General features: G+C 33.0%; 1 protein-coding gene across 10 annotated transcripts in view; it reads left to right on the forward strand.

Moving 5' to 3' along the window:
• Nucleotides 1–22,745, forward strand: part of MYO9A (myosin IXA) — a 224,161-nt gene that overhangs the window by 105,129 nt on the left and 96,287 nt on the right. For 9 of the 10 annotated variants that reach the window (XM_036217679.1, XM_036217682.1, XM_036217681.1 and 6 more), the window contains exons 15-17: nucleotides 1,211–1,330; nucleotides 16,307–16,382; nucleotides 22,561–22,704. In XM_036217679.1, the coding sequence (XP_036073572.1) occupies nucleotides 1,211–1,330; nucleotides 16,307–16,382; nucleotides 22,561–22,704 (340 nt within the window). The remainder of the gene's footprint in view (nucleotides 1–1,210; nucleotides 1,331–16,306; nucleotides 16,383–22,560; nucleotides 22,705–22,745) is intronic. The other variant, XM_036217683.1, reaches the window with a different exon arrangement.

Here is a 22,745-nt window from a genome sequence, read left to right on the forward strand (position 1 = left end):
TTTATGGTATCATAAGATTTCATCTCCTTAACTAAAGTGTAGATGCTTTTTCTCTGGATATAGAAATCCAGTTTAAGGAGTTATAGATAGACTAAACCATGCTTTGTAAACCTCCTTAAATTGCTCTACCTCTGTTTAACTTTTTAAAAGATTCTGCCTTGAGAACTATTCATAGATAGTACCTCATTCCTAATTATACAGTAAATCTGCACAAATGGAACTTTAGTTCATTGTTTATGTGTTGCTTACTTTGCCTCTATTGTTGACTATTCACTTTTGTTTTTTAAAGGAAATGTACATTTGTTTGAACTTAATGTTCTAAATCTAGAGATAGTTCTATGAGTAAAAGGTATTTAAGTCCTCGTAAACTCAGAAAACCTGTATTTCTCTTTTAAATCAACTTATTGCTAATATTTATGGTACTGAAACTCCCTCTCCCTCCCTTTATTGCTCGAGTGATTCGCTGTTTTGGTAGTCCTAATCGGGCTTTGGTCCTTACCTAAAAGTGCTCTTTTCCCTTTTCCACCAGTAGTTGATTCTGTCTCCCTTTACTCAGAAGTGGTGATGAGGTGTACATTTTACAGCTTTGTTTGAGATTTACAAATATAGAAGTGATGCTGGGTTTTTCTGCTCTTCGGTGCTTTCTTCCTACTCTTCCAACATTGACACACACTTGCTGGAATTCCTACAAGTGTTGTTAATTGCAAAATTTGTGAAAGAATTGTTTAACTTTTGGTAAATTGTTTTGAGTAAACTTCTCTTTGGGATTCATCAACGTTCCTTGCATTGTTGCCAACTATATGCTAATTATATTTCATACCTGATAAAAATGAGTCCACTAAAAGAAAAACCAAAAAACTAAACCATACAGATAGTTTTTGAAATTTGCCTAGTATTTTAAATTAGACACTTTTGTTGTTGTTTTGTTGTTCATAAATTAGACATTTTAGTATGGTGTTAACATACAACACCTTGAATACTAAAGATGACATTTTGAGTACGTAAAAAGGACCTTTATTTTTTTTTTCTGTTGTGTAATTTCCTCAAATTAATTGGAAAAATCATTCACATTTAACTTATATTACTTGGTATATTTTTATATACTAAAGATAGTTGGCAGCATTGTCCTTGATTCTCTATTGGTTTGGGCTTATATAATGTCTTTTTCTTTTCTCCATTTTTTGTTTTTGTTTTTCTTCTGCTTCTTAAGGACATGATGATACAGCGCCATGTGCAATTTTGAAAAGTCTGGATAGTTTTAGCTTTCTCCAACACCCAGTCCACCAGAGGAGCTTAGAGATTCTGCAGAGGTGCAAGGAAGAGAAGTACAGTAAGGCTGCAAATCCTGATAAATTCTCTGTCATCACATATCCATTCGGAAATGGACACCAGGAGCATTCTACATCAGGGCGGGACATAAATTGCATAGGCAGTGTGACCTCCATAAGCCTTTGACCAGTTGGTCTCAAGATATTTTCATTGAAACTTTAGATTTTTTCTCTCGAAAAATTGATATACCTATTCTTTTAAGTCAGATGTTTATTTGCTTGTGATCCTTGAGTTAATTATACTTGTTATTATACTTGGTTATGGACTCTGACTTGATTTTCATTTTTGGCTATAAAGTAGCTGAGAATGGGTATAAATGAATAACAGCTTTTTTCTCGCTGAGTTTTTTAAAAAAGTTTTCTTGAAATCTAATTGAGGTAAAGTAAACTACATGCAGACGCATAGAGTTTAGTAAGTTTTCACATATATGGACCTGTGAAATCATTACCACAATCAAGATGATTAATATATCCAGCACTGCCAGAAATTTCCTCTGCTCTTGTCTGATTACAGCTAATTTTTATGCTTGAGCTTGAATTTCAAAATCAGCAGTGGAGCTTTTGTGTATCATTGGTAAATCCACTTAGTTCGATTGCAGTCCTTCGATCAGACTTTCCTATGTCTTGTTTAGAGCAAAGATACTACCTTAATGTTTTGGCTTAAGGAAGAATTACAGAATCATAGTGGGTGTTCTTTTTAAATAAAAATAGGTGTAAAAAAATGCCCTAGGTCTCCATTTCCTCCTTGTCTATTGGTATTTATAATTATTCTGCATGAACATGAGTTCTTTTGCTTGTTGTGGGATTACAGTTATTTGGCTATTGCTATAGGGAGAATAAAGGGATACTCAGAATACTTGAAGCCTAACTCAGAAATTAGCATATAATGGACCTAAATTACTTACATATTCTGTTCTCAGCATTTTACAAATCACTACAGATATACTTTGCTAATTTCACAGTTCTGCGATTGAAAGTCCATGAAATTTTAGTATCCAGTTATCAGTGAATATAAGCAGAATTCCTAAAAGCAAATGTTATGGGTTTTTTTTTTTCCATTCTTACTTTTGCTGTCTTGATATCAATAAGAAAATGTGTGATGCATACTGAAAAACATTTAAAATTTTTTCTCAGAACAAAGGTAAGTATTTCATTTAAAAAGACATCTTTAATTGTTACTCTTAATTATTGCTATTATTTCTAAAAGGTATACAAGTCTTTATTCCAATTATCCATCTTACTTTTTTAAATCTTTTAATCCATGGGACATTATTTAAGACAGTCTACAAATCTTTTATGGGAGATTAAATTAATTCTTTTTAACTTTTAAATAGTTGGAAGTGGTTTATTTGTTTTGATATTTGTGACTCTCATCCTGACAACCTTGGGCTTGAATGTATTTCAGCTTGGTATATGTGGGTCCAGAATAGGAAGGCACCAATTTTAGCACAGGCTGCATGAGGAAATTGTACATTTGTCTGTGTTCACATGCAAGTTTATTTCTACATTTGTGAAAGTTGGAGCTTTTCCGTTATTTTAGGTAGGTTATTCCATTTTCCATTATAGTACTACCAGTAATTAAAATTTTGTAACATATAAAATTATAAGTTCAAGTTCAGGAGATTTAAAAAAAAAAATCAGGGGACTACCAGATTTAGGTAATGGTAAATTGGTGAGGTAAATGACCCCTTCCTCAAGTTACAATGATAAAACCTGGAAAAATTTAAAAACAAACTATTTGAAAGCATTGGAAAAGACCCAAAGGACTAAAAGACCAAAAAAGGCCAAAAAGAAGCAGAAATCAGAGGAGAGTCATTCATTAAATAAAATAGTGGGTAAGAATTATGAATGTGTAGCTTTTTCATAAAGTACTTTCCAACTCCTGTAACTCCAGAGACAGAAAACCAGGTGTCAGAGGACAAGACTGAGGACTGGCAAGCAGGTTGGAATTAGGAGGAAAATCATATGCAAGAGCTGCCAAAGGGCTGAAACCCAAAGTTAAAGTATGAATTCTGTCAACCATACCTGGCTAACTGCCGTGAGTATGCAGGAAAGACTATAGGAGCCCTGTCAAAGAAGCACTGCAAACCAAATGGGAGATAACCTTTGAAAGAGGTAACTGCAGGTTGAGATTTGCAAGTTTGTTGCTTTTGGTATCTGTATGTAGCTCCTGTGTGGGCAAAGCTGAATATTCACTTTAGTTGGAATTCCATTTAGTAGAGAAAAGCAAAAAAAATATTTGAAGAAATACTGGTTGAAAACTTTTCGTGTTTGGTTTAAAAAAACTAGCTTAGAGATCCAAGAACAGTGACCTCCTAGAAGAGTAAATACAAAAGAAAACCACAAGTAGGCACAGTATAGGCAATATGTAGAATACTAAAGATAAAGAGAAAATCTTGAAAGCAGTGAAGGGAAAGTATGGCATACTAAATACTAGGGAATAATGATATGATTAACACCTGACTTCTCATTAAAAGCAATAGAGGCTGAAATATATCCAAAAATCATAACTAAAATAAAAACAAAATGAAACCCCCAAACCAAAATACTTTCAGGCAATATTTCTATATTTGTAGTTGGGGACCAGACAGGTTAACGGTCTGTTAGAAGAAAAATCAGCAGTTTTCAAAATCCAGTGTTATTATCTACAATGTCAAATTATCAGTTAGCAAAAGTATCCTTCAAAAATAAAGCCAAAATAGAGATGTTTTCAGATAAACAGAATTTGAGAGAATTTGTCACCATAATACATATTCTATGAGAAATGATAATGGAAATTATACAGGATAAAGGGAAATGACACCTCCAGGTAATAACTGGGATACATAGTAGAGTCTGTAAAGTTTTTCTTTAAATGGCTATATAGTAAACATTTCAGGTGGTCTGTGTCGAAACAACTCAGTTCTGCTGTGAAAGGACCCATAGACAATACATAAACAAATGGGCATGGCCATGTTCCTATAAAAGTTTATTATATACACTGAAATTTAAATGTTATGTAATTTACACATCACAAAAATATTCTTCCATTGAATTTTTTCCTTAAGCATTTAAAAATGTAAAAACCATTCTTAATTTGCAGCCATGCGAAAACTTAGTGGGTTTGATTTGGCCCATGGGCTCCAGTTTACTGATATGTGAATTATTAGAAGGAATAAAGAAACCAGAAATAATAAGTATGCCTAAAAACAAATGAATATACATACTTTTTACTTCCTTATTTCTTTAAAAAAGATGTATGACTATTTAAGGTAAAAATTATTACATTTTTGTGTGGCTCCATAGTGTAGTGGTTAGTACATCTGCTTTACACTCAGAAGGTCCTGTGTTTGCACCCCAGGTGGAGCCACGGACCATACCCTGGGTGCGCCAGGCCCTGGGTGGCCAGGCCCTGGGTGCATGCCATGAACATGTGTGAGGAGATGCCCCACCTCCAGTTCTTAAGGGAAATGGCAACAACCATAGGTCAGGTGTGGAAGTGGGGGTGGGGGAATTAAAGAGAGGGAAAAAATTACATTTTGAATTTCATTTTCCTGGTGGATTAAAATGTGTCTACAAATTCTTTGGTACTCCTCACTTCAAAAGGCATGTGCTATACTTAATGACTGGCTTCTAACAAATGGAAGGTGGTCAAAGTAACAGTGTGTATGACCTTTGAGATTAGACATATAAAGTATTGTGGCTCTTTTTACTTTCTTCATTTCTAGTGCTCGCACCTCTCTCCTGTGAGTATCCTCTGAGATTTGGTCGGGAGGAAATTAGAGGGGTAAGAGTATATTGGGATTTGTGGGAGTTTTAACTGCAGCCCCATTTCTTCAAAGGTCAGGAGCCCTGGAAAGGAGAAGGAATAAGATGGTAGGAGGACTAGAAAGAGGATAGAATAGAAGAATATCATTTCAATTCGAACTCATACTTTTGATCTTCAATCTAGTTTTGGGACAGTGGAGATTATGATGTTCAAGTGCCTTAATGTCTCTGACCTCAGGCATTAGTATGGTCACACAAATGGTTGAAATTTAAAGTATGTTGTCTGACCAAAATGGAATTAAAATATAAATCGGTAATATATTTATCTGAAAACTCTTATGTATTCGGAAAATAAACAACATGTATAAATAACTCATGAGTTATGCAGCTAAAGAAGTCCTTAGAAGAAAATCGATAGCCTTAAATATTTATATTAGAAAAAATAAGGTCAAAAATTAATCGTCTAAGCTCTCACCTTATGAAGCTACATCAAGAAAACTTATTAGACCTAAAACAACAAGAAAGAAGTGAACAATAAAATTAAGAGCTCAAATCAGTGAATAGAAAACAGACCAAAAGTAGAGAAAATCAGTGGAAACCAAAAGATGGTTTTTCGAAAAGAGTAATAAAATTGATAGAGTTTGAGCCCAGCACTGTCCAGTAGCACTTTCCGTGAAGATGGAAATGTTTTCCAACTATGCTGTCCAAAACTGTGGATATTAGCCACATGTGGCTGTTAAGTGCCCGAAATTTAAAAAACAAAACAAAAACAAAAACAAAATCCTCCTGAAACTCTAATTAAATCACCTTAAATTTAAATGGCCACATATGGCTAGTGACTGCTGAATTGGCAAGTGCAGTTCTAGCCATTCTGATCAAGGACCATGAGTGAAGAACAAAGCTATTATCTGGAATGAAAGAGTAGACACAGTTGTATATGGTACAGACATCAAAGATTGAGGAAAAATTATTAACATTATGCCAGTAAATTCAATAGATGAAATGGACCAGGTCATTGAATGTTAACAAGTCATCTAAGTGGACCCAGGGAAAAATAAAAAATCTGATTAGTCTTATATCTATTAATGATGTTGGATTTATAAATAAACTTTCCCCACACATAAGCACAAAAAAGTTCAGATCCAGATAGCTTCAGTAGTGAATTTTACTTAAGAAATGTTTATTTAATAAAGGAATAATACCAGTTCTCATCTCCTTCAGAAAATATAGAAGTGAGAAGCACCATATAAATCATATCATGAGGTCAGTATTATTACTCAAATACCAAAGCAAGACAAAAATACTATAGGAAAACTCAGACCAACATTCTTTACTATGATTGTTGTAAAGATCCTGAATAAGAGCACATTGAATTCAGGAATATATTAAAGGATAATACATGATAGCTAAGTAGAATGTATTGTAGGAATATAAGGTTGTTTGATAATAGAAAATCAATATACCTTACCATATTAACCATCTAAAAAAGAAAAAAAGCATGATTAGTTCAGTAGATTGATAAAAAGAGTTTGTCACAATTCTGTACCCATTTCTATTTAAAAACTTAGCAGCCTAGGACTAGAAGGCAGCTTTTTCATCTTTGTAGAGAATACACATGAAAACCCTACAGCACACTTTACACTTAGTGGTAAGAGATTGAATACTTCTTTCCTGACCTTGAGAACAAGGCAAAGATGGCTGCTTTTTCCACTCAGTTCAACATTGTACTAAAGGTCGTAGTACAATAAGGTAACAAAAAGAAATAAAATGTACTTAAGATTGAAAAGGAAATTGTAGACAGCATGATCATCTACATAGAAAGTGCTAGGAGTTTAAAAAATGCTCTTCAGTCTAAAAGGAATTTAACAGTCTCACAAGATACCAGGTATACATATGAAATCAAACTGTAATATTCTAGCCATGAATACTTGGAAAGTGAAATTTATAAATGCTGTTTCCACAGCTATGGCAGCCAGCCTCCTAGATATTCCCCAGTTATTCCCGTCTCCTGGTAGTTACAACCCTGTTTAGTCTCCTCCCACATTTTACCACTGTTGGTCTATGTGACCTATAAGACATGGCAGAAGCAATAGCATGACATTTCTGATATTAAGTTATGAAAGATTGCAGTTTCCATGTTAGGCAATTTTTTGCTTGTTAGCTCTCTCTCTGATCATTGTTTCTGAGAGTAGCAAACTGCCATTTGTTAGAACTAACTGGCTAAGCAGCTCTTGAAACTTGTTATTTTAGACACCCTGTGATATGATAACTATTTGTTGTTCTTAAGTACTAGGTTTTGGAGCAACTTAATATGCAATGGACAATAATATAACATACCCAAACATGAAATACGTAGGGATAAATTTAACAAAATATGTGTTAGACCATTGTACCTTAGAGAAAATGAAAAATACCTAAATAGGCGAACATAAATACATATTTTAGTAGTTCTGAGATATCAGTTCTCTCGTAAATGGATCTATGGATTGGATGTAATCCCAGTGAATATCACAGCAGATTTTTTGGGGTAGAAATTCACAAACCGATTACTTATTTATATAGAAATGTGTATACCTAAGATGACCAAAATAATTTTGAAAGAACAAAGCTGGAAAACTTACACTGTATGATTTCAAGACTAAAAAAATCATGACATTGTTCTCTTAGTGTAAGAATCAGAAGATCAGTAGAACCAAGAAAGAGCCCAGGAATGGATTAACATACTCATGGTCAATTGATTTTCTGCGAAGGTACTGAAATAATTCAGTGGGGTAAAGTATGTAGTCTTTTAAACAAATGACACTGGAACAACTCCATAGCCATATATTAGAGGATAACTTTGACCCTTTATATTATACATAAAAATTAACTCAAAACGTAAAGAGTAAAACTGTTCAATTTGTGGAAAAAAACCTGAGAGAAAAATCTTTGTAATCTTGTAACAGACAAAGATTTCTTAGATGGGGCATAAGAGCATGAACAATAAAAGGAAAAAGCATGACAAAATTAGAGGTTCACTAAAATTGAAAACTTTTGCTTTTAAAAAGATATTGTTAAGAAAACAAAAAGTATACCATATCTGGGAAACAGTATTTGTAATAATTTATAATACAGATAACTGATAATGGACATGAAAACAAAATATAAAAATATTCCTGCAATAATAAGACAAATGATTCAGTTAAAAATGGCCAAAGATTCGAATATATTCGTCCAAAAAGAAGATATGTGAATGGTCCATAGACTCATGAAAGATTATCAGGCTTTATTAGTCATCGGGTAAATGCAAATTATAATCACAATGAGGTCACATTAACACCTTGAATCATGGCTAAATTTTAAGTTGATAAAACTGATGACAAGAATGTGGAGCAAATAAAATGCTTATGTACTCTATCGGCAATATAAAATAGTACAGTTATTTTGGAAAACAATTTGTCAGTTTTTTATAAATGTGAAGCATATATTTTCCATGTTCCATTAATTTCATTGAGATATTTACCTGAGAGAAACATACTTACACAAAGACTTTTATTAATCAATTTCCAACATATTATGCTGACTGAAACCCTACACAAAAGAGGGCATACTGTTTTATTCCATTTAAATCAAATTCTAAAAGATGCAAACCAGTCCATGTGGACAATTAGTGGTTACCTTGACCCAGGAGGGTATGTGGGGGATTGTCCAAAAAATGACATGAGGGATCTTTTGAAGATGATGCAAATGGTCTGTATCTCCTTTTTATGGTGGTTTTGTCTAAACTTATTTAACTGTATTCTTAAAAGGCATATATTCTACTATATATAAGTTTTACCCCAATAACAAATTTACATTTCATGAATCCTAACATAAGTCACAGACATATACCTTGAAGAGAATATTTTTCATGGAATGAAGAATGTCAAATTTTTTTTAATGATGCATGACCAGAATTTCTGTTTGAAAATGGTAGATAGAAACAAATGCTAATATGTATTTCAGTGAAGCTGACAGAGAAGACAGGGAGCTATATTTCTCTTGAATTAGTAAAATATGGATATTTATCAAATTTAAGATACAATATGGATAAATAAACATGAATGTGTACAAGATAGACAACTACAATAATAATAAAAGTGGAATCTTATATTTTAATGAAACATAAGAAACCTTTATCAAATGAAAACTAAGAAGGAGAAAATGAGTTTAAAGAAAAATAAATGGAAAATATGAAGTAAAATACAAGAAGCAAGTACTATTTAAAATTAATAAAAATAGATTAATCTTACCAATTAAAATCTCAAAATGCATTTTTCAGAAAGTTTAATTAAATATAAGATTTAAAAAATGATAACAGTAAAAGGATGAACAAAGATATACCAGGCAAAGATGAACAATGGCAATAAATAAAGATAGTAATCTGAACAGATCTTTACCAGTAGAACTTATGAAAAGATTTAGTGGAGAAAGACAGAAGCTGAACTCACTGGAAAGTTTTGAGATCTAATAAAGAAATTGATATATGTGTGTAAATATAAATAAATGATTTGTAAAACAGTAATGTCTAATTCACTTGGTTAATGGGAAGAAAACAAGGTGAAAGTAAGTACTGGGTAACAACAGCTGTTACAGGAATGGAATGATGAGAATCAAAGCCTTAGAAGGTTTTTATACTTGTTAGGAAAAGAAAATACAGAATTTAGTTTAGAATTCATAAATATGTTAAAAATTCAAGGATTATCAAAGAGGAGAGTATCGCTAACTTATGAAACACAAAAGAATCTATATAAAGAAAATACTTCGGTAGAAGTGTGGATAAAATTATACAATAATTAGAGTAAATAAAAGGCATAACATAAAATAAAAAGGCAGAAAAAATTCCAGATATATCATGATAGCAATAAATTAAAATGATCCAAAGTAAACAGTTAAGAGATTATGCAATTATGAAAAATAAAATTAAGCTCCAAAATGTTTATAAGAGACAAACCTAAAACATATGAATCCAACAAGATTAAAAGTAAAGTATTGGAGTAAAGCTGTATCAGAAAATTTACTCTTGCTCTCTTGTACATTTTCCCATGTCCTTTAGGCAACTCTTGTTAAGATTTCCATTACTGTAAATGAGTTTTACCTTTTCTAAAAATTTTACAGAAATGGAACCATACACTATATATTCTTTTGTGTTCTGATTGTTATGCAACATGATATGCATATTTATTTGTGTTGTTCCATGTATCAATAATTTGTTGCTGGCTTTTATTCCATTGTGTATACAAACAGACATATACAGGTATATATAGATACAGCTTTGTGTTTCTCATTTGTTTCTTGGTGGATATAAGGATTGTATGCTGTTTTGAGCTATTGTGAGAGACCCTGCTGTAAACATTATTGTTTGAGTCATTTTGTGTACATATGTTTTCTTTTCTTTTTTGGACATTGAAGTTTCCAATTGGGATAGATTGTATCAACTGATTACCAGTTGCTCTTTTTGAAAATAGATTTTTTTCAATTAGAGTTAATATACAGTATTATGTTAGTTTCAGGTTTAAAATACAGTGATTCGATATTTATACAACTCACGAAGTGATCTAGCCATCTGACACCATATATAGTTATTAAATATTATTGACTGTATTCCTTATGCTGTATTTTACATCTCCATGACTGTTTTATAACTACCAATTTGTACTTCTTAATCCCTTTTACTTTTTTCACCTATTCCCCCTAACACCCCTCCCATCTGGCAGCCATCAAAATGTTATCTGTATCTATAAGTTTGTTTCTTCTTTGTTTGTTCATTTATTTTCTTAGGGCATTACATTTCTCCAAGTTATTCCACTCAGCACAATACCTTCTAGATCCATCTATGTCGTTACAGGTGGCAAGATTTTATTCTTTTTTATGACTAATATTCATTATACATATACATATATAGATACACACAGACACGTGTGTATCATTTCTTTATCCGTATAGCCATTGATGGACACCAAGTTGCCTCCATATCTTGACTATTGTAAATAATACTGCAATAAACATATGGATTCGCATGCCCCTTCGAAGTAGTGTTTTGGGTTCCTTTGGATAAATACCCAGAAGTGGAATTACTGGGTCCTTCTTTATCTCTTGCTATGGCCTTTGTTTTAAAAGTTTATTTTGTTTTGGTATAGTATTACTTCCCTACCTTTTTTTTTATTTCCATCTTCATACAGTATCTTTTCCATCCTTTTACTTTTCAGTCTGTGTTTTTCAATGTGAAGTGTCTGTAGGCAGCATATGTAGGAGTTTTGTTTTTTTATCCAGTTAGCCATCCTGTCTTTTGTTTGGAGCATTTAATTAGTTTACATTTAAAGTAATTATTGCTAGGTATATTGTTATAGCCATTTTATCATTCATATTTTTGATATTTTTTCCCCTTTTTAAAAGAGTCTCATTAATGTTTCTTGTAATACTGGTTTGGTGATGATGAACTCCTTTAGATTTTCTTGTGTGAGAAGCTCCTTATTCGTCCTTTGATTCTAAATGATAACTTTGCTGAGTAGAATAATCTTGGTTGTAGGCCCTTGCTTTACATCACTTTGAATATTTCATGGCAATCCCTTCCAGCCTGCAAAGCTTCTGTTGAAAAATCAGCTGACATTCTTATATCCTTGTAAGAAACGAGCTGCCTTTCTCTTTTTGCTTTTAAGATTCTCTCTTTGTCTTTAACCTTTCACATTTTAGTTATAATGTGTCTCGGTGTGAGCCTCTTGGGTCTTGTCTTGTTTGGGACTCTGCACTTCTTGGACTCTTGTCTACTTCCTCCGCTGAATCGGGGGCGGGGGACGGGACTCAACAAAAGAACAGTGCTTCTTCCAGCAGATTATTCTGCTGCAGTTTCTCTTTTCCTTTTTAGACACTGGTGATATGTTCTTAGAATATTTGATATTGTCTCATAGATTCCTGATACTGTGTTCATTTCTATTTTTTCTTGTTTTCAAATTGGATAATTTTTATTTATCTGATTTCAAGTTCATGAATTTTTAATTTCAGAAGTTCTCAGATTTTAGTTCCAGAATATCCTTTTGGTTTCCTAATATTTTAGTTTCCATTTCTTTCCTGAGATTTTTTAATCTGTTGACTCAGTAAGACCATCTCAAGTCATTGAGCATTATGATAGCTATTTTAAAGTCTTTCTATAATAATTCCAAGTGGGCAACATTGGGGTCTGATGTTGTTGGAATGGGATCAGACAGGTGCACTAGTCTTTATTTTCTAATTGGAGTGATCATTTGCAAGTATTCAGTATATTATTCGTATGGCTTTTTGTTGTTATTTGTTTATGCATTCACACAGGGTTTTTTCCCCCCAGCTTTATTGAAATGTAATAGACAATTAGTTGCTTGTACAATTTACATTGTACATATCAATTAGTTGCTTGTACAATTTACATTGTACATATCAATAAGTTTTCTTTCAATTACAGTTGCAATCCAGTAATGTGTTCATTTCAGTTGTATAATGTAGTGATCAGAGATCCACATAACTCATAAAGCGATTACCCCACTAATAAGGTACCCCTTTTTCCTTACATATTTATTACATTATTAACCATCTTCCCCATGCTATACTGTACTTCTCCATGTCTATTCTGGTACTAATTATTTGCCTTATTTTGCCATCCCCCAACGCCCCTCCTGTCTAGTAGCCCTCAAAATGTTCTCTGTATCTATGAGTTTATTTTTGTTTTTGTTGTTGTTGTTGTTTATTTTGTTCTTTAGATTCCACATGTATGTGGATTCATGCAATGTTTGTCTTTCTCTCACTTATTTCATTCAGCTCCTTAAATTATTATTTCAGTCTTGGCTTCTTTTATCTTGCCTTTGTGATTATGTGTCCTCGGCTTTTCCATCCTCTATATCGGTGGTTTGATCTTCTTTATCTACTCTGTTGATTCTCTCGAGTATACTCTGCATCTCAGATAATGTGTTCTTCATTTCAGATAATGTGTTCTTCGTTTTATAATTTACATTTTCATTTTGGTATTTTTTATCTCTGTTAAAGTTCTCACTGAGTTCATTCATGAACACTTTCCCTAAGTTCATTGAGCATCTTTATAACCAGTGTTTTGAACTCTGCATCTGTTAGCTTGCCTTACTCTATTATTCCTGGAGCTCTATTCTGTTCTTTCATATGGTTTCTGCTTCTTTATCTTTCCATTTTGGCTGTCTTTCTGTGTCTGTCTGTATATACTAAGAAAGCTCCTTCGTCTCTCAGTCTTACTAGTGCACTTTTGTGTAGTAGGTGTCCAGTGGCACAGTCCTGAGAGGGGTTCAGCTGCAGGCCAAGTTTAGCCTCATTCTGTGCTCCCCTGGGGCCACCTGTTAAGATTCAGCAAGCAATCACAGATGCTGTGCTTTTAGTTGCCTCAAGAAACCACACCAGGAACCGAGGCCAGCTAGTACCAGTGTGAGTCTTGTTGCTGCTCTGCAAGGAGCACCAGGCTCCCCAAGGACACACGTAGATGTTATTTGGGTGGGACTGCATATTTGGGGAGGCGGAGTTTCAGGGAATCCTCTGGGTGGAGTGACCTCTGTTATCCAGTTTGACAACATCTCAACTCTGGCCCTGCTGTGTCCACACACTGGGAGGGGGAGGGCTCAACAGAGGTACGATGGATACAGCCAGCACTTCTGTGGGCGAAAGCCTTGCCTCTATCCTTTTCTCTTGCAACTCAGTGTTCCTCTGTAAGTCCCTGGTGCCCTCCCCACCCCAAAGCAACTAACCCTGTGCTTGTGCTCAGAGTGGGCAGGTCTGTCAACTGTGAAAGTCCACTCGCGGACACAGCCCCTTTAAGAGGCATCCGCAGCTGCTGCCAGCCTCTGCCTCTGTCCTACTCAACTGCTGGGGACCAGGCAGCCTTGCGTCTTTGCTCCCCTCTGCTTTCTACCATTGCAGGTTGATTAAGTATTTCCCTAGTTATAGTACTTCTGTTTGTCTAGGTCCCAGGCGACTGCTTGCTGTTTGCTTCTCGTTTCTGTCACAACTTTGATTTGGTCGCAAGAGAGTTTAACAAAGCTTCTATCATACATGCCATTGTTTTTTTTAATATAGCTTTTTAATGTTGAAAATATTTAATAATTGATATTAAAATCATTACATAGAGGGAAATAAGAAAGTCAACTAACGTGCATAAAAGAGCCACCCTAAAAGAAACACCCTATCATGTTTTCAAGGAAGATACAACCAGAAAGAGAAGAAAATTCCCTATGAGCATTTTAAAGTATAGAAGAATCTAAGAACATGAATTCAGTAAAGCAGTAGTTCAAATATGAGGCTATAAAATATCATTATAATATTGAAAATAGGTATTAGGCTATTAAAAGAAGCACAGGTGTAAAGCAATACCTGTACAAGCTCAAGAAATCAAGGAAACAGCTGAAAATTTAATGTCTAATATTGAGAAAAGGCCTGAGATAATTATGTTTCAGTACACAGAAGTAAAGAATAGATATGATGGATAGAAAATGGTAATTTGTCATAGGGAATTTAGTGTCTATGACTTAGGAACTGAATAAATGAAAACAGCGCAATCAGATATATAAGAAAATGAAGTTGTTCAAAGTTTTATCTGAATTGGTTGGTCTCAAGACATATTTCCAGTGACAGTTTTTACGTGTGTGTGAACATGTGTCTTCAGTTCTTTTAAGTACATAGGAGTGGAATTGTTGGGATATATGGTAACTAATTTTTGATGAACTGCTGGACTGTTTTACAAAGTGATCATCATTACACATTCAGCTGTGTTTGAAAGGTTCCATTTTTTTCATGTCCTTGCCAACACTTTTACTGTCTTTTTTATTATAGGTATCCTAGTTGGTGTGAACTGGTACCTTATTGTAGTTTGTTTTGCATTTCTCTGATGACTAATGATGTTGAACATCTTTTCGTGTGCTTATTATCCATTTGCATGTCTTTGGAAAAATATTCACATCTTTTGTTCATTTTTAAAATTTGATCGTCCTTTTATTTTTCAGTTGCAAGAGTTTTTATATTTAGATTTGAATTTATTATTAGATGTTTAATTTGCAGACATTTTCTACCATTTTGCGGATTGTCTTTTTACTTTGTTGATACACAGTGTCCTTTCAATCATAAGAGTTTAAAATTGTGATGATGTCCAGTTACCCATATTTTTGTTTGGTTGTTTGTGCTTTTGATGTCATATCTGAGTACTGCTGGCTAATCCAATGTCAGAAAGATTTACTTCTTTGTTTTCTTTTTTCTTTTTAAAAATTTTTTTAGAGGGAATAAGATTTTTATTTTTATTTTTTAAAACTAGATTTTATGTATTTATTTACTTACTTGCTTTTTCTTTTTTTAAAATTTTTATTATGGTGACATTGGTTAAGGAAATCCAGTAAGTTTCAGGTGTACAATTCAACAGTAAGGCATATATATACATTGCATTGTGTACTTCTTTGTGTTCTTTTAAGTTTTATACTTTTATCACTTTAATGTTGGTCTTTGATTCACCTTCATTATTTTGCATGTGGTATCTAGTTTTCCTGACACTATTTGTTGAAAAGATTTTTTTTCTATTGAATTGTCGAAGTTAAGTTGTTGATAAATGTAAGAATTTGTTTCTGTACTCTTAGGTCCTCACATTAATCTATTTGTCTCTTGTTATCCTGGTACCATATTGTCTCAGTTACTTTGCAGTAACTTCTTAATTTACGAGGAGTGAGTTCTCCAACCATGTTTTTTTTCCACATTGTTTTAGCTATTTTGGGTCCCTTGCATATACTTTTTACTTATAGGATCAGTTTATTTATATCTTCAATAAAAGGCAGCTGGTATTTTAATAAAGATTGCATAGATCTGTAGATCAATTTGGTAGGCATTTCCCTCTTAGCACCGTTAAGTTTTCCAGTCCCTGAGCATAGATGGCATTCCATTTATTTAGATATTCTTTAATTTTGTTTAACAATGTTTTGTTTTGTAGTTTTCAATACAGACATTTTAGATTATTCCTTCTATATGATTTTGATGTTATTATTAATGGAATTGTTTTCTTCATTTCATTTTCCGATTGTTTATTACTAATGTATAGAAATATAGTTGATTTTTAAAAATCAAACTTATATCTTGTTTAGCAAATATTTATTATCAAAATATATTAATTTCATTTGTCCGCAGACATATTGGTTCATGTGTAGTTTTTCTTAACATTGATTTGATAATTTCTTCTTTTTATATGTTAGGTATAACCCGGAAAAATCCCAGAACACCTCTTTCAGATCTCCAGGGCATGAATACTCTAAATGAAAAAAACCAACAGTAAGTATGTTTAGTTTATATTTTCAAAGAAGTATGGAAGAAATAACTAGAATTCTTAATAATACTTTTGTGGCTTCTAAAAATATGAAGAGAATCAACCCTAATTTACTTTTTATTTCTTAAAGCTTTTATAAATTGTGTAATAAGTTAATGAAGTTGGAATTGACACAACTTAGGACTAAGTTACCTAAGATTCCCTGTGATAAAATGCTGTACAATTAAAAACAGAATGATTTAAAATTAGTCCATCTGTTTTAATTTGAGACCCTTCTTGCATTTGTCTTTTGTGAAATTCAAAGGTTATTCCTCTGCTTTCTGTGGAGAAATGTTATTGGTAAGTAGCAATTAAATAGTTTGATTTACATCAAACCATTGACTACCTTTTTCTTTTTTTATGAGTATGATAATCAGAGCTTACTTTTTAATCATTTTTAATGAATTCTTGAATAAAATTTCAAAGTAAGAAGTATAAATAATTTTCTGAGTTTGTAAATAGTTACTTTGCCTTTTACACATTGTATTTTATAAAGATTACTTTATGTGAGCAAAAGAATATTCTTTAGTGTCTAGCTTCTGCTGTCTACATTTTAACCATCAAGAAAATTGAGCTTCTTGGTGCTTTGGTAATAAGGATGATCTTCCATTAAAGTTAAAGTATAACTATCATTTTTTCCAATTTGAGTCACAATATCTTTATAATATATATTGTTACTTCTCTGCTCAATAATTTTTTTATAATCCTTTGTTACTTGTTAAAAGAAGTCTAGTGTCATGTGCAAGAGCTGTCACAGCCCAGATATAATCTCAGCTATATTTATCTTAAATGCTAGCAGATTGAACTACTTGGTTTTTATAGTGTATGCATTTTGTTTTCTTAACAGTGGTAACTTGACTAATGTTGAAATCTACCACTATATTTGTGTGTTAAGTTTCACTTAAGAACAAATTATATTGTTAATCTGGTAACCTGTGTGCCTCAATTCAGTCTCTTGACATTGTAGGCATACCTTGCAGGTTTGGTTTCAGACTACCGCAATAAAGCGAATATTGTATTAAAGTGGGTCATATGAATGTTTTGGTTTCTGAGGGCATATAAAACTTATATTGACATACTTAGTCTGTTAAGTGTGCAATAGTATTATGTCTGCAAACAAATGAATGCACATACCTTAATTTAAAAATACTTTATTGCTAAAAAATGCTAATCATCATCTGAGCCTATAGTAAAACATAATCTGATGGAGGGTTTTACCTTCAATTTGTAAAAAAAGCAATATTTGCAAAGTGCGAAAAAACAATTTAAGGAACCTATTTTCTTAGTTTGGATTAAGAAAAGAAACTCTTACTTACTCCATTTCCCAAAGCAGTTTAGTGGTTATAACTCTCCTAATTCCCAGTTTATGTTTGTTTATATAAGAAATATATACGTGGCACTGAAGTAATGTTATCAGGAAAAGATCAACTAGCCACCTTAAGAAGATTCTTCCAGATCTTATTTATTGTATTGGTGAAGTAAATTAATGTTTTTCTAAGCATAAGCTAAGATTATTTAGCTAGCTGGTTTTTGAGTTTTACAGACATAGTAATATATATATGTGGTCTTCTGTGACTTTTTTCCTCAGCAATATGTATCTAAGATTCATCCATCTTATTGCATGTAATTTGTTATATGGTGTTGGTAGGAGTGGACAGTTATTCTTTGCTGGGTACAGACTTGAAGTTTAACTGAAATTGCTGGAGGTGGATAGTGGTGATGGTTGCACAACAATAAATATACTTACTACTACTGAATTGTACACTTAAAAATGGTTACATGGTAAATTTGATGCTATGTACATTTTACCACAAAAAAAGAATATTAAAAAAGAAATTCATGTTATTAGGAGAATAGGGGGTCATTGTTTATTGGGTACGGAGTTCCAGTTTGGGATGAAAAGCTCTGGAGAGGGAAAGTGGTGATGGTTATGCAAAAATGTGAATGTATTCAATGCCACTAAATTGTGCATTTAAAATGGCTTAGAGAACAGATTGGTGGTTTCCAGAGGTAGGGATAGGGGTTGGTAAAATAGGTAAAGGTTATCAAAAGGTACAGACTTCCAGTTATAAAATAAATAATCACTGGAGAAGTAATGTACAGGAAGATGACTATACTTAATGCTTTGTTTTATATTTGCTGAGAGAGTAGATCTTAAAAGTTTGTATCACAGAAAAAAATATGTAGCTATGCATGGTGGTAGATGTTAATTGGACATATTGTGGTGACCACATCAGTATACACAAATAGCAAGTCATTATATTGAATACCTGAAACTAACTTAGTGTTATATGTCAATTATATCTTAATTAAAAGAAATATGACTATTTAAGTGGTAAATATCATCTATATTGTACTGCAATAAAAATTTGTGTGGTATGACTATGTCATAATTGATTTGTCCATTTTCCTGTCAGTAGGTATTTGGTTTTTGTTTTTACTATTACAAATGTTGCTGCTTTAAACATGCTCATGCCAGTCTTCCTCATCACTTTTTATTAAATCTTATGAGATATATATACACACATTCTCTCTCTCTCTCTCTCTCTCTCACACACACACACACACACACACACACACACACACACACACTTCGAAATGGAACTGCTAGTTCAGTAGAATATGTGCATGTTAGTTTTATAAGGTAATCCCAAACTGTTTTCCTAGATGGTTGTACCATTGTACACTAACAGTGGCAGCTGAAAATTCCCTTTGCTTCATTCCTTGCCAGCACAGCTTATTGTCAGACTTCTTAAATTTTGACAATCTAATGGTTATAAAATGGTATCTTATTGTAGTTATAATTTGCATTTTCAAAGCACAACAAAAAGAAAAATAATTTGCATTTCCTTACACATCTTTTTATATATATTTATGGTCATTTATGTATCTTGAAATGCCTGTTCTTTGTTTACCTTTGTTTTTCAAGTTTTTTATAAATCTGAAGTACCGGTCCTATTTAGTTATATGTTAACAAAAAAAGCATCCCAATTTATAGCTTATCGCTTTGCTTTTTTTTTTTTTTTTTTCTTCAAATATTTCTTTGGGTCTGTTTCAATTAGAGGTCTTTTTTTCTTTCTTTTCTTTTCTTTTCTTTTCTTTTCTTTTCTTTTCTTTTCTTTTCTTTTCTTTTCTTTTCTTTTCTCTTTTCTTTTCTTTTTTCTTTTCTTTTCTTTTCTTTTTTTTCTTTTCTTTTCTTTCTTTTTACACCCATCATACCATGAATTCATAGGGAATGGGTTCCAGCAGCTCAGACTCCTTTCACAGAGTGTTAGTTGTCACAAAGTGTGTTTCTCTGGGTAGGTACTTTTCTCTTTGGCTTCCTTTTATTTTTTTGATCATCCTCCTTTACACATTTCAGGAAGCTATCTTGGCCTCTTAAGAGTGCTTAATATGCTCAATATGTACATTAATTCTCTTGGCAAGAATATTGCCCTTAACTTGTTTGTTTATAACAATACCAGTAACATGCCGAGTAACATTGTACTCTTCCAGTTTTGCCATGGTAGCATTTTTGGGGCGTTCCTTTTGAAATGTGTTCATTCCCTTGAGGTCTACAATGTCTCCTTTCTTACAGATTTACGTGTATGTGGCCAAAGGAACAACTCCATGTTTTCTAAGAGGCCTAGAGAACATATAGCAGGTGTCTCTCTTTTCCTTCGTGTTGTTCATTTTGGCGCATTACTGGAAGATGAGGGTTCTGGCCGAAAGGCTCTTTTTACTTTTTTAGTGGTTCCTTTTGATGTGAGATAGCAGTCCAACATCATACTTTTGCGTGTGGATATCCAGTTATCCCAGCATGATTTGTTGAAAATATTGTTTTTCTCCATTGAATCATCTTGTCACTTTCTTCAGGAGGCACTAGGATTTTGGTAGGAGTTACGCTGAATCTGTAGATCCACTTGGGAAGTATTGGTAGCGTAAGATAGGAGATCAAGTCATAGAGTGAAGAGGAGCCCATGTCGCATATACCTTTTAGGTTATGTAAGAATTTTTGACTTTTAATGGGAATAAGAAAGAAAGACATTGGAGGATTTTGAGCAAAATACTGACATGATTCAGCTTATATCTTAAAATAATACTCTGGCTGACTTCTTAATCTAAGACTCATCAGCAACATTTCTGTCCCCAGAACTTTGTATTTTTTCTCCTCTTTGCCTGGAATGCCCTTCTTCCAGATAACTCCTTGATTTTTTTTCTGTTTACATGAAAGGTGACTGACCACCCTATTAAAAAGCCTAACATCCTGGCATTTTTTAAATCTTTCTTTTCTGTTTAAAATTTCTCCTTGGTACCTGTTATCTGGCATACAGTATATTATGTGTTTATTATTTGTCTCTTTTAACCATTAGTGTCACATTTTTAATTTTCAGGAGATTTTTGTTATTTGTTTTCTCAGTGCTTTTTATTTTTATAACATCTTGTTCTTATTTTATAGATGGAATATTTTCTCTTTTCTCTCCAAAGATATTAATGATAGCTTTTGAAAAGTTTTCCCTGCTTTGTCTTTTTTTCCCTTCAGGTTATTTATGTCATGATTGTTTGTTTTGGTCTCTGTTTCATCCTAGGAATATCTTAAGGAATCTTACTTGACTGTTCACCTTTAGGATTGAGACACTGAAAAGCTAATTGGATTCTCTGATTAATTGGGTGTGTTGTCAGTCTCTGGAACATATTAGTATCTTTGGATCTTTCTTCTGGGGCTGGTCACATTTTACACAAAAGTACATTATAATTTTCTACCTGGGTGATATGCAGTTGACCCTTGAACAGCGTGGGAGTTAGGGGCACCGACGACCTGAGCAGCCAGCTGAAAATTCACATACAACTTTTGATTCTCTAAAAACGTAATTACTAATAACCTGTTGACTGGAATCCTTACTGATAACATAAATAGTCGATTAACACATATTTATGTATGTACTATTACTATATTCTTAAAGTAAGCTAGAGAAAAAATGTTATTAAGAAAATCATAAGGAAAATACATTTACAGTATTTATTGAAAAAATTGCATATAAGCGGGCCTACACAGTTCTCGCCTTGTTGTTCAAGGGTCAACTGTATCCCAGCTGCAGCATTCTGGAGCCAGCTGGGTAAGAGGACTGAGAATTTCTATTTTTAGTATTTCCTTTGACATCTATATACCTCACCCCCAGTTGTGCCTGGTGCTGCCCAGTCCACACTTTGCCTTTTATACTCTTGCTTGGGTAAAGGAGGAATGGTCATCAGGCTGCATGGATTTCTAAGTGCTTCTTAAACCAACTTTCATCTAGTGTTCCTACTTTTAACTTACCTTTTTCACTACTTTCACTACTACCACTAATCCTGGAGCCTTTTGAGAGTTCTCATGAGTAAATAGGGATGCTTCTTAACCTTCCTCACAGCCAGTTTAAGATTGCTTTATCAGGTTTACTACTGAGAAAGTAGTTTACTTTCTATATTTTGCAGCTTTCCAAATTTCAAAAATGTGTTACTGTTATCTCTTAGTATATTCTCTTTATTCTTAAGTGTTTATTCCTTTAAAAATTATTAATGTTTTTATGGGTTTCTGAAGGAATCCAAATATGTGCACAATTTTCTGTCTTTACCGGGAAAGCCCCTTATTATCTCTTTATATTACAATCGCTGATAATTTTATCTGTTTTGTTCCTGTATCTTCAGTGCCTAGAGTAGTGCTCAGCCCTTAGAAGGAGCTTAGTAACTTTGGTGGATGTGTGTGTAATACTGAGTGTGTAAGTAAGACCTTCCAGAAGGAAATTAAATATTTTATAGAATGGGACAGCCTATTAGGATATGAAATTCCTTCAGTAGCATTTGGAAGTTCTAAAATCTAACAAAAACTTCAATTGTTAAATGGTTAATAACAGTTAAATAAATTAGCTATATGATGTACTCAGCTACATGTACACTTGTATGTGAATGTGCCAGAATCCATAGAAATTTTTTGTTCTGAATGAGTAAAGTTTAGTGCAAATTGATTGATAGTTGCTGATGAAACCATTTGCTACTGGTTTAGCATTTTTTCTAAATTTTAACTTTAAGGTTTAAAGTTTTATTCTACTTATTTAAGCAATTTAGAGAGTATGAATTAGAGCTGTCACAATTAACAAAAGCAAACTGTACTATATTTAATTTTTACAGTGATACATTTGATTTTGCCCGGAATGGCAGAACTGGAATTCGCCAGAGCAGACTGTCAAGTAGCTCCTCCTTGCTTGACAAAGATGGGATATTCACTAATTCAGCCAGCAGTAAACTCTTGGAAAGAGCCCATGGAATTCTCACGTTAGTATTAATTAGTAATGTGGATTGCTTTTTAGGACTGG

Source organism: Rousettus aegyptiacus, unplaced genomic scaffold, assembly GCF_014176215.1.
Source record: "Rousettus aegyptiacus isolate mRouAeg1 unplaced genomic scaffold, mRouAeg1.p scaffold_m13_p_3, whole genome shotgun sequence".
NCBI lineage: Eukaryota > Metazoa > Chordata > Mammalia > Chiroptera > Pteropodidae > Rousettus > Rousettus aegyptiacus.